At 40.6% G+C, this 13,358-nt stretch overlaps 1 protein-coding gene across 1 annotated transcript; it reads left to right on the forward strand.

Moving 5' to 3' along the window:
- Nucleotides 1-4,580: 4,580 nt before the first annotated feature.
- LOC147604246 (putative voltage-gated potassium channel subunit beta) lies at nucleotides 4,581-10,143 on the forward strand. Its single transcript, XM_086795525.1, has 4 exons — nucleotides 4,581-5,299; nucleotides 8,866-9,009; nucleotides 9,144-9,308; nucleotides 9,551-10,143. Exons 1-4 carry the CDS (start codon nucleotides 4,709-4,711, stop codon nucleotides 9,662-9,664), a joined length of 1,014 nt encoding a protein of 337 aa, XP_086651651.1. The 5' UTR covers nucleotides 4,581-4,708; the 3' UTR covers nucleotides 9,665-10,143.
- Nucleotides 10,144-13,358: the final 3,215 nt, after the last annotated feature.

Genomic DNA, 13,358 nt, shown 5'->3' on the forward strand with positions numbered 1-13,358 from the left:
TTTAATGTTACCTATGTAAGAATAATCATATTTGAAAACATTAAAAATAGTTACTTAATTAACAAAGACTCATTATTTTTGAATAAGAGCTTCAAAATGAAAAATTGTTTGGTTTATTAAAGTTATAGATGACTATTTTGAGAGAGAGAGAGGATGTTCACCAAAAAACACACTCAATGCCAAGGGGTGATGTTTGCATGATCCTAGGATAAGACTACTAAGTGACAAAGCATTAAATTTTTTTAGTGGTGAAGACTTTCAACGTTATTGTAAAATATTAGTGTTAGTTGGAAGTTGATCTATAATCCTTTTCAAAGTTATTGTAAAATATTATAGTGCTAGTTGGAAGTTAATCTTAATCGTGATTATTGTAAAATATTATAGTGATAGTTGGGAGTTGATCTCCATCTATAATCTTATTAGACAATGAGTGCTAGTTGGAAGTTGATCTCCATCTATAATCTTATTAAACAATGCATAAATATTATAGTCCTAGTTGGAAGTTGATCTCCATCTATAATCTTATTAGACAATGCATAAATATTATAGTGCTAGTTGGAAGTTGGTCGCCATCTATAATCCATATAGACAATGCATTATATTTTAAAATATTCTAGTGCTAGTTGGAAGTTGATCTCCATCTATAATTCTTATTAGACAATGTATTTATCATTTGTATAAGATTTTCACAAAAAGTTATATGATCTACTCATCCCTATGATAAACTTCACCACATATATCTACATGACCTTCTTCACTCATGAGTTGGCACATAAATAATCCTTTTTCCATTCATATAGCATTTCCTTTAAAAAAAATTCTATAGTTGTGATTTTCAAAAATGTAATCATACATTTTATGTATAGCATTACTTGATGTTTCTCTGTCTCGGCAAACAAGCTATTTTTCTAACAAAAAAACAACATAGACACCACCTACAAAGCTATGTTTCCAAAACTTTGCAAAAACATGAGCCTTTTCAGTCTCAATCAAATTTGAGACTCTGGCAAAACAACTTTCATGGTTTTAATGCTTCTAAAGCTAGGCATTCAATGAATACACCAAAAAACTTTAAGAGATATCAGGATACTAGGCCCACATTCATGCAATCTTCAAAGAAGCTTGATGAATGTATAACCCATGAATAAAACTCAATCACATGCCCATTAAAATTCAAAACATGGCAAACAATTGCTATTCTATGGTTGTGATTTTCAAGAATGCAATCAACATTTCAAAAATTATATGGGTGTGATTTTCAAAAATGTAATCATACATATGAATCTAGGCAACATTGTTTAAAGAAATTGAGTATAAACATGACTTCTTTGTATTTGATATAGCATAATATTTGAGTTTCTTTCCCTTCTCCGCTAAAGTAAAGGTAAATAGACATTGTGTCCACTTGATGCAAGCTCTAACTTTTTTTTTAGATGTGCTCACACATCAATTTGAAAACCACAAGTTTAACGGATTTAAAACCATCCATAATTTGTTTTTTTAGATGTGCTCACACATCAGTTTAAGGGTAGTTTAAAAACCACAAGTTGAAAGGATTTAAAACCATCCATAATATGTTTTTTTATAACAAGTTGATTAAACATTACATAAATGAAAGTAGCCTTTTATTTTCATTTTATTACATATATAAAAAACTCTTTATGTTTTTTATTGAGTTTAAATTAAGTATAGAAGTACATCAAACCTTGTTAAATACTAGATCATTCTTTATATCCTACCTACTTTCATTGAAGTAATGGACAAGTCTCCAGCAAGGTATGATCTAGTTAACATGTTGAACGATGGCCATATTAATCCATGCAACGAACATATCTTTACACTAACCTTTGTATAAAACTAACTTTACACACTAGTCCACTATAGGGATGGGGACCACTACGCTGTAAAAGCATTTTATTAATGCTCCACCCTTGTGTTGTTTTTGTGGGTGATGGATGTGCTTTATTTTGTAAGTCCCCCTCTATGAGTAGTAGCCATTGTGATTGGTGCAAGGGCACCCACGCCAGTTCCCGGTTTAGACACTGGATAATGCCAAGTATGGCTAGAGGATGGCTTATGTAGACTTGGCACTCTACCAAGTAGGATGCATGCTTGTGCGGGCTATGTGACCGCATTAGTGGAGTGTTAGATAGAAAACCAAGAACACATTGTTCTTGGGTTGTTACGAGGCTCAATTGAGGCTCTAGATGGTAGGAATATTGTTGACTCTCCACTTCTTTCTACAATTCAGTGTTTTGTATTGTGTTGATCCAGCTTCCGCTATTGTGTATTGTTACACACTCACTAGCCTTCAAATAGTGCCTTTTTTTCTTTGCTTTAAAATATGTAATCTAGCCTTACACATTAGCCTTTAAATGGTGCTTTTTTTTTCTTTGCTTTAAAATATTTAATCTAGCCTTACACATTAGCCTTCAAATGGTGCCTTTTTTTCATTGCTTTAAAATATGTAATCTACATAGAATAGTGCTTAAATGTGGTGGATATTGTTCAGAAACACGTCATAAAAGGGATGTCAAATGTAAATCTATCCAATTCATTCTACATGTTTTTTCCCCATCCTCCCATCCTTTGTGTAATGAGTGCTATAAGCCCTTGTTGGAAGAACTCACCCTTATACATAAAGTTGACACTACATAAGTATTACAAATGAAAATTTTCAAACCCAAGTAAATGAATTAAGAGTTTATCTTTATTGCTTGTACCTTAATTGATCCCCCATTTCCATCCTAGCTCACTAAATTAAAGTTGATACTACATAAGGATTACAAATGAAAATTTTCAAACCTAAGTAAATAAATTTAGAATTTATCTTTATTGCTTATACCTTAAGTGATCCCCCATTTCCATCCTAGCTACTATTGATGATACCTTTGCTTGCAACAATTCCTTACTCCTAGTTTGAATGCTTTATAATTCTTAATCATATTGTATGTGTTTATCCTTCATTACTTAACTACTTTCATACAAAGAGGTAACAAAATCTCAAATGAACTAGGATTCAAGGTAGATTTTAAGAGTACATCTACTCTTTAATGCCTTTGAGTTGTATAATCTTACACAATGGTTCTTTTCCTAAAGACTTTGTGGTAGTTACTTACTTTTATACAAGTAGGTGATAAAATCTCTAATGAACAAGGACTTGTAATCAAGGTAGATTTTGTGAGATGTAAAGCACCACATCTACTCTCTATTCCCCTTTGAGTCTTATTATCACATGATAATGGCTCTTTTCCCAATGACTTTGTAAAAGTTTTCAGTGTGATGAAGTTGTATCTTTTTATAACTAACTCCTCAATATTATATAAACTTTAAAATTTTCAAATGCCATTGGTCTATTTTATTATGTGCATAATAACACTCCCTTATCATCAACATTTTATCTTCTATCTTCATAGTGCCATTCTCTTGTTTTGGCTTTAACAACCACTTTGATGGCATTTTTTGAGACCTTTAGTTTCTTAGAAGGTAAATGGTTGCTTCAGTTTTGGCAAAAAGGTCCTTTTGATTTAAATCTTTTGCTATTTAACATAATAATATTCCTTCTCATTGTCTTTCATTTTTGTCTCTAATAATAACCAATTTGAATAAAATGCATTTACCTTTTTCTTCTCCTTGTGTTTTTCAAGACAATGTGGAATGGTCTCTCTCTCTCTCTCTCTCTCTCTCTCTCAAAGGACCCTGATTTTGCTCATTGTTGATATCACCTAGCAATCCACATGGTTGTCCTAGCTTTCACTTCAAGTTGTGCAGAGTTGATTGTGATAACATGTGGCTTTAATGCATGCCCCTTTTATTGCTGCAAGCTTGAGATTTGTAACTCCACCTTGGACTTCAAAATGGAAAGTCCTACAAGGTACATTGGAACTTGAAGTGAAACCCATTACTTGACAAAGTGTAGTTTGGCTTTGAAACCCGCTTTTTGAAGGTAAGGTTAAAATGGGATTTGAAGCCAAATGCACCCTTCAAATTCCCTTTTTTTTTTTCGGGAGGGTGCATTTGTGCATGCCGTGTTGTGTAGCCCCTAGGTATCGAACCCAGGTCCTCATCGTGGAACCCAACGGTTCGACCAGTTGAACTACAAGCCCGTCAGCATTCAAACGCACCCTTCAAATTCTAGCCTTCTCGCAGTGCACCCTTCAAATTCTAGAACTCTACCTTTGGATGGGCATATGTATGTTTATGATTGTAGTAAGGTCCTAACACATATGGAGAGATGGTACATAGTGGACATGCATTTTTAATTTTTTGATTATTGAGAGGGGGGTATTGAGGCCCATTACACATCGCCATACCCCTGTGCCTGTCCATGCTGATGTGGTGGGGTATCCACCGCCCATCATTCATGGGTAGGCAATCTCCCCCGCCCATGGTGGGGTATGTGTAATGGGCCTGAAATTACATATGCCACTAGGGTAGAAAGGTATGATGCATAGTTGGACTTCCATGTGCAAGGGCAGCTATATGTGACATTAACCCCCATGTGGCTATATGGGTGGTTAGGTTATCACTTGCCACCTTCCCAACACTACTTTAGCGTTTCCTTTTAGAAAAGGCCAGGTGGGTTTTGCATAACAAACCACCTTCCATTGCGTCTTCTTGCACCTCTCTCCTCTCTCTTTCGTGCCACCCTTTTCCTAGACCTCCATCGCCACAGTCTGCTCTATCCATTCTCCTCTTCTCCTGCACCATGATGAGGAACGGCCCTGCCTCCACCATGCAATACAGGCATCTCGGTAAGACAGGCCTCAAAGTTAGCCTTCTCTCCTACGGCGCCTGGGTAAGCTTCGGTAACCAAGTCGATGTGAAGGAGGCCAAAATCCTCCTGTCTCGCTGCCGGGACTGCGGCGTGAACTTCTTCGACAACGCTGAGGTCTACGCCAATGGCCGTGCCGAAGAGATCATGGGGCAGGCCATCAAGGAGCTCGGATGGAAAAGATCAGATATCGTCATCTCCACCAAGATCTTCTGGGGCGGCCCCGGTCCCAACGACAAGGGCCTCTCCCGGAAACACATCATCGAAGGTCTCCGAGCCTCCCTTAAGCGCCTGGATATGGAGTATGTGGACATTGTGTTCTGCCACAGGCCTGATGTGACTACGCCCATCGAGGAGACCGTCCGCGCCATGAACCATGTCATTGAGCACGGCTGGGCCTTCTACTGGGGCACCAGTGAATGGAATGCTACGCAAATCACTGAAGCTTGGGAGGTCTCTAATCGGCTTGGCCTCATGGGACCCTCTGCAGAGCAACCCGAGTACAATCTCTTGGCCCGCGACAAGGTCAGTTTTCTTCCCTTTTCTTATGTGATAGGTTTCTTCTGATGCACAATCCGTTTGTCATTCTATGTCATCTGTCCAGTGGATTACTGCCCTTACATAGCATGTCATCTGTCCAGTGGATTACTGCCGTTACATAGCATTGTAGGGTTTCTCTTGAGGCCACATTTTAACGTTTCTCATTCATACTGCTTGAGAAGTCAGGGTTTGTGCCCTTGTTTTAAGAGATCAGGGTTTTCTCTCATCTGAATGCTGAATCATTTGTCTAAACAGATGTGGGTTCCAAATGTCCATTTTGACTTGCATGTAAACCTTAGGAATATGCAGCTTGCGTAGTGCAGAGGCAGATAATCCCCATGCAGGAGTCATTTTGACTCTCTCTGGCACTATGGCATTATGAGAGGACCAGCATTGTGGCACTATGACGTTTCCCGAGCATAATTGTATCAACACTTCATTCTCACAATGAAAACCCGGTACATACATATGCACAAAGGATAGTGGTTGTATGCCGTTTAGCATTTATCAAATGAGCTCAACAAGGAAAAAAGCCACTCTAGAATCAGTATTATGCCCTTTGCTTGCTGTGTTGATATGATATATGGGCCATGTCACATGGATTTTGAATAGATTGAAGTATCGTGTCCCACAACATGGACACTTGTTTTTGGTTTTTAGCATTGAAGATGGTGATCCATCTTAGCAGCATTAGGCAGATTTCTATACAGATTGCATGGAAAATTTGAACCTTAAGTTCACACAGGCTAGGAGCCCTAAGATTAGGGGGACTTGAGAGCTTTATGTAAGTTGTATCAGTTCAGCTTATCTCAAAACTTTGTGTATTAACAGGAAGAAAATATCCAGCTTAGCTTTCTATTAAGCTAGTGCATGTATGTCTTCTCTAATAGGGCTAACCTTCATCATGGCTGAAGCTATGGTAGACACCTTTGCAGAGTCGCTCATCTCATCCTCCTCGTAAATGGATTTGTACAGAAAAGTATGAAACTCACTTGATGATGACTTTTCCTTGTCCTTGAAAACCAGAATGGACTCTGGGATGGGTTGTCCTCCATGTATCTGGTGGATCGCCTCCAAGTTTGGTAGTGTCCGCTTCTTGGACTCATCCTCCAAAATCTGCTCCTTGCTTGGGAAAAGCCTTGTATGGCTTGAAGCAAGCACCTAGGGCATGGTCAAACAAGACTGGGGAGTATCTTGTTACCATTGGATTTGAGATGTCCAATGTAGATTTTTTATTTTATGTGAGAAAGCTAGATAGAGGGATCGTGCTATTAGTCATTTATGTGGATGACGTGATTATCACTGGTGATAGTGATGTTGACATATATGATGTCAGGATACTTTTGAAGCAAAAGTTTGAGATGATGAATTTGGGTGAATTGTTGTATTTCTTGAATATAGAGACACAGAGATCACCTTATGGCATTTTGTTGTTACAGTAGTTGCAGTATGACTTGGACATGTTATCCAAGTATGCTATGACAGATTGTAAGCTTATTTCAGTACCATTGGAGCAGAACACAAAGCTTTTCATAGATATAGGTGAGATTTTGAAGAATCTCACTATGTGCAGGCGCATAGTGGGTTAGCCATATTCATTCATTGATCAGTTGGTCATCATTGAGACATTGAGAGCTTAGGAGCATTGCTACCATTTTTTTTTTTCGAGAAAAGATCCTTTCATTAGTTATATAAAAACGCCCGTAGGGCTACAAAAGATCTCTCCTGCTCCTAAGAGAGAAGAGCAGCGAATACATCATGGCAGCCCGGGAGACTCTCCCTAGGTGCTGCAAAATACAAGCATCAGTACAAAGAACTGAGCGGCTAAATCATACGATAGGGGGGGGGAGAGCCAAACAGGTGGCCTGTAGTGCTAACGGAGGGATCCCGTGTGTAAGGTGTAGAAAGGGCCACAGCGCCAAGTGGTGTGAAAGGCCTGGCGCCGTAAGATCGCCTCATCCGAGTCTCCCCGGATGCGGTCGTACTGTCCTCGCAGGGTGTGGATCAACTCCTGCCAAATCCCCCGTACAGTCTCTGCTGGTGGCTCCAATCTCCCCTCAAAGGCCGTAAAGCACCGGGCCCTCCAGGTGAACCAGATGGTGAGGCTGCTGAGGAGCTCCCATCGTAAATCCCTCTCCTGTGTCCAGCTGGCGGACGAGAAATCCGGTGCCGGAACCAGGGGAGGCTGGCCCCTAATAAATCTGATGGCCTGACTGCCCTGCTCCATCTCATAGCCCATAGCAGGCCCTGACGAAGTCGACCAAGCAGCGGCACCCCACGTAAACATACCCTCTGGAGAGAGGGGGGCCAGAATACGCAGCATCCGCAGCCAAATCTGCTGTGCCTGAGGGCAGTCCCAAAGGCAATGTCTCTGTGTCTCCATAGGGTGGCCGCATCAGACGCAGGCCGCCGGAAGACCGCTGTAAACAAGCCAAGTGCCAACTGCTGAGCCCCTGTGGGCGACCAGCCACTGAAAAGCCGAGATCCTGCGGGCCTGCCGACTAGCCCAGAGCCGAGCCCAGAAATCCTCTAGGAACTCCTGTGAGAGTCCCTGCAATCGCCAATGCCCCGCTGCCGCTGGAGAAACCGTCCTCCTCGCCGTCAAAATATGCCGTCCCAGCCGAACAGTATACTGGAAAAAGGTGATCTCTGTGGCCTCAAGGGATGCATAAGGATCATGCCACTCGTACTCCTCGGGGTCCCACTGTAGCCGGGCCAGGGGGCGCGCTGCATATGCCCATATGCGCCAATCCGGGAGCACATCAGCAGGGTCGGGGTCAATATGCCACTTCCGAGAAGCGGTAGCCACTACCCGAATCCTCTGAAAGGTGCACTCTGCAACCAAAGGCGACTCCACCTCCACTCTCTGGAGTCTGCCCTCATCCTGAATCTCATAGTATAGGCATCTGCCATCCTCAGTGCTAGCTCTGACAGCAATTAGGATCTCCAACTGTGTAAAGGCTCCCATCCACCGTGGGGCCACTGGCTCGAGAGGCGTGAACCACTCCTCTGTGAGTGCCTCCTGTATATCATCCCTCATAATCAACCCCCCTCTGAAGTGACTCAGCCTCTCCACCTGGAGCTTGAATGGCTCTATGGTTGGGCTGTGAGCTAGATGGCTCATTCTTGTCTCTTCTAGAAACACATTAATAAGAAAAATACCTAAACAAGCAACAACCATTGTGGGAGCTTACCAATGTGTTGCAATGGGAGAAGGAGATTGCAAAGCCAAGACCAAGGCACGTAACTCGGGCATCTGGATCAGAAGAAGTTTTGAATCATCAAGAACCAACAGCCCTCATAGAGCATGCTCAAGTGGAGAACAGTCAAGAACCTTCTTGGTGTGCATCAGTAGATAGGCATGTATGAGTTCACATCCAAGAACCTTTGCATATTTTCATGTTTTGGCAATATAGCCTGGATTAGGATTACTTCTCGTCTCTCTCTTCTCCTATGTGTGTGAACTTTGCTATATCATTAGGATTAGTGAAACTCATGTGAATGGCCTTGATTTGTGAAAGTTGCAATGATGTTTTTGCAACATTATGCAGGTGGAAGTGGAGTTTGCACCTCTTTACAAGAAATATGGTCTCGGTTTAACAACTTGGAGCCCTCTTGCCTCTGGAGTATTGACTGGAAAATACACCAAGGAAAACATTCCTGCTGACAGCCGCTTTGCCTTGGAAAACTACAAGGTGAGGTCTTTTTCACTTCCGTGTTTTGGATCTTTTTGGTGATTTGGAGGAAGAGGGAGGGGGGTTTCTCAATTATTGTAGGCCATTGTTCTGATTGAGAGTTGATGCATTTTACTTCATTTAAATTCATGCAGAATCTGGCAAGCAGGTCCTTGGTAGATGATGTTCTCACAAAGGTGAAAGGATTAAAATCTGTAGCGGCAGAGCTTGGTGTGCCTTTACCCCAGCTGGTGATTGCATGGTGTGCTTCCAATCCAAACGTCAGCAGTGTCATTACAGGGGCTACCAAGGAATATCAGGTAAATTTGAGCTCTGGATTTCACATTACAAAGCTTTTGATGATTAAAATCTAGATTTTTTTTATTGGTGGGTTTTTTTTTGGGGGGCAAGGTCCCGATTTTAAAACATGGCACTTCCTCCCCGGCTGTGGGCAGGGGTCAAACCCATTGGGATTTTGACCCTCTACTGACTTGATTACACAGCGGGGACAAGTCTAGCCTTTTAAATTTACAGATGATAACATGTGGGTCATTGAAACCAGATTATTGAGAATATGAAGTCCCTTGATGTGATCCCGCTGTTGACTCCTGAAGTGCTTGAGAGAATCGAGGCAGTGGTCCAGAGCAAGCCCAAGCAGCCAGATTTATACAGGTGAAGCTGGATTTGAGAAGTAAAATATATGGTGCTTTGCCTGACACTGCGGAGTCTCCCCTGGTTGCCATATGTTCACTTGTTAGTGTGCCTTTAAATGAATACACATACACATCACTTGTTTGGAAATGCGGGGCTGTTTTGAGGAGGATCAATGTGGAAAGTCTCTGTCCAAATGGCATTATATACGCATTGGTTTGGGATTCTCTCTTCGTTTTGTAAGGATGACGAGAAAGTGCTTCAGGGTGCCCCAAACAGTACCCGTTAGTTGCACACATAAGATTGAGTAGTGGATTCTTCTATGGCGTGGATTTATGAATCATTACAGCACAAGGAGGGAGTCAATAGTTTTATTAACTGATGATGATATCAGATAAGTAAGCGTGTTTTATTAACTGATGATGATAGAGCAGTAAGCATTGTTGTATGGATTGTTTGGTTGATGTATGTCTCCTTTTTGTTGTGTTGTCTCACTTTTTCCCATTTGCCAATGGTGTGTCTTTAATGGTCATGCTTTGTTGGCCATCATCGTGGTAGTGATGTCAAACCAACCCTAAGCATCAACCTTAAGCATATACCCTATGTCAGGGCATACAGATGGATCTTGAATTCAACATTCTTTCTTCTCCATCATCATGGCTACCAACCTTAAGGCTGCCATTGTAGTGACATTTATGTAGTAATAGTTAAGAAGTGCGAAGTTTGAAACTCAAGAAGCACAATTAATTTCACTTATAGCTAAACTTGGTTTTGAGATTTTGAAAGAACAATGGCAGAACCAATAATTTCTTGTGAATGGGCTTGCATTGTGGATTGATCACTTTTCCAATACATCTTGGGTGGAGAAATTGAAGAGAGATCAAGATTCCATCCTGCTTGTGACAAAGGCAGTAACAAAGCTTGTGCAATCATATATTTTGATTGCATAATAGTTTGTGAAATGATTGCTTAATGCACTAACGCTATATTGTACTATACTATACTGAGGTTGAGTGGTGTTTCAAGTGTTTCACTTTTGGTTACTCAGGTAGAATGATTTAAAAAATATTGACCTTGAGACTGGTATAAGGTATAGGTTGTCGCAGCAACTCTATTGTAGGTGGAGTGGTAGATTGTTTTAGGCAACTATGCCTGTGGCCTTACTGTGATGTTAATAAAGGTGCAAAAGAAGCATCTATACCATTAGAATGGGCATTTATTTAGTGTGTGAAGTTCTAGAGATAAATGGGTGTGAGGTTCAGAACATTAAAGACTTGTGTACTTAAAACACTCAAAATCATGAATAAGTGCCATGAACTGCCAGGCTATCTCAAAATATTTGGTGGCAATAGCTTTGATGGTAGGAGTCGTTAGATTTTTGGAAGATGACTTGCTCAGTTGAAATCAGAGTGTGATTGGTTTATGCTTGGGAAAATTAATTTTAGTATCAAGACAAGTATTTGTATTGTGAGAAGTAGTCATGTGATGGGCTTCCAATGGTGCAACTTAAGCAAGTACTTAGGGATGATAGATTGGCAAGCTATGTGACGAAGCTGCAAGGTATATGGAAGTTGCAAGGTATACGATTGTTCTAGGTTGAAAGATAGACATACATCCTTTGATGATGAGAGGTCAGCCAAAAATTTAGTTCATGCATGGGAAGATTAATTTTAGTATCAAGACAAGTATTTGTATTGTGAGGAGTCATGTGATGGGCTTCCAAAGGTGCAACTTAAGCAAGTACTTAAGGATGATAGATTGGCAGTCTATGTGGCGAAGCTGCAAGGTAAACGATTATTCATTCTAAATTGTGTCATGTGGTAATTGTGTCATGTGGTTTCTTCCATTCTCTTTGTGGAGTGGGCACATGTTTAGGGGCGATAAATTGTCAAGGTATGTGACAAAGTTGCAAGCTAAACAATTCCTCGTTGTAAACAAAAATTTTGTCATGTGGTGTTTTCCTTTCTTTGTGTGGAGTAGGCACGTGTGGGGGACACGTTGTCTCTAAATCTTGTCAAGTGGTGAGCTATCTAACAAAGTTCCAAGATATACAGTTGGTCATTCTAAAACAAAAAAATTGTGTAATGTGGTCCTCCTTTCTTTGTGTGAAATGGGCAGATATGGGGGACACGTGTGTTGCCTTTAATCTCCTCATCTTGGAGTATCCTACACTTCTTAATTAGCAAGATTGTGTCATTTGAATTGGTGCATGAGGCTGCAAGCATTTTCTTGGGCATTACTATGGACTCGACTTTGAAGCCGAGTAAGGGGCCATCATCTAAAGTAGATATGTAGAAGCAATTGGTCAAAAGAAGGTTTCAATGGTAGTGGGTCAAGATGGGCCCTAGGTTAGGAGGGTCTTCCTCATCAACAATGGGTCAAGTAAAGCCTTTGATGGGGGCCATATTTAGGAAAGTTGCTATTAGCAAACTTCTCCCCTTGGGACTCCCAACTCCAACATGTATATTTCTTAATTTCTCAAGGTAACACCTTGGTATCATTGGACCAGGTCAAACCTTAGCTTTTGGTTGATGGAGTTAGCTTGAAGGTTGAGCTTCACTAGGGTTTTTGAGTAAGTGGTCAACTCCTCTACTTGGTAGGTCAGGTGTTGTATTTGTTGCTTCTTGGACATGCCAATCTAGGAGTTGTTTTACAAGTTGGACTCGTGGCTTTCCTCCTCTACCAAGGTCATTGTGTAGTCTCTTGCACTTGAGTGGATTGCAAGATGAAGGGCCAAAGAATAACACGGAGATGAACATAATAAGAAGGAAAACATGAATGCATGAATGAGGCAAAATAACATGGAAGCTCTTTTTGTAGGAAAATTTAACCTACATGTATATCATATGATGATTAATTGAAATTAATTGGGTATTATGAGTGAGACAACCATCTCATTGAAAAGCACCAACCCAAGGTTGAGAAACTGTTTAAATCTTGATTGTTAAGTAACACATCACCTAATTGAGATTCATTTGAAATAGGCAAGAATTGTTGGAATACAGCTCAAGCACGAGGGGTAATGGTCCCATGAAGAGCTATAAGGGATACTATGACAAGTCATATAATCCACTTGGATTACTGAAGGGATACTATGACAAGTCATATAATCCACTTGGATTACTGAAGGGTCAGTTGAGAAGGATTAAAAGGCATCATATGTCTATCTTCAACTTGAGTGCCTAACCAAAGACTTGGCAACAAACACTCTCAAGTACTCTAAGTTTGTCATTAATCCCCACTCCCTTGTGAGGCTTGGTGGGATTTCTATCCAGGACTCTTTGGGCTTGGGAGGTAGACGAGCTCATGCTGAACATGTTGCTACACGAATTAAAGCAAAAGAAGCACAAGGTAATAGACTACATTGAAAAAGTTTATACTCTTAAAGCCAAGAGAATGAGAGGCCAAGAGACTAGGGCTTAAAGCAATACTTCATTACAAGTCACATTCGTTATAGGAAGAAGTAAGGATGATAGAAGTGGGAGCCCCTAAAACATTCGATGATTTGACTATAATGATAAAACCCCTTCCTCAATATTAAAGTCCAGAAACTAGAATCGACTTCATTAGGAGAAGATGCATCCACATGATGCAATGGCAAAAAAAGTGTCCTCCCAAGCCTCTTAAATTGTAGCTATAAAGAGACTGTGTGTAGTGTTCTATTTTTATTAAAAACCATACTGCTTATGAGTGCCCTTGCTCTAGATCTCGATGATTCT

This window comes from Cibotium barometz, chromosome 62 (genome assembly GCF_041138505.1).
Source record: "Cibotium barometz isolate CiBa-2024 chromosome 62, ASM4113850v1, whole genome shotgun sequence".
Taxonomy (NCBI): domain Eukaryota; kingdom Viridiplantae; phylum Streptophyta; class Polypodiopsida; order Cyatheales; family Cibotiaceae; genus Cibotium; species Cibotium barometz.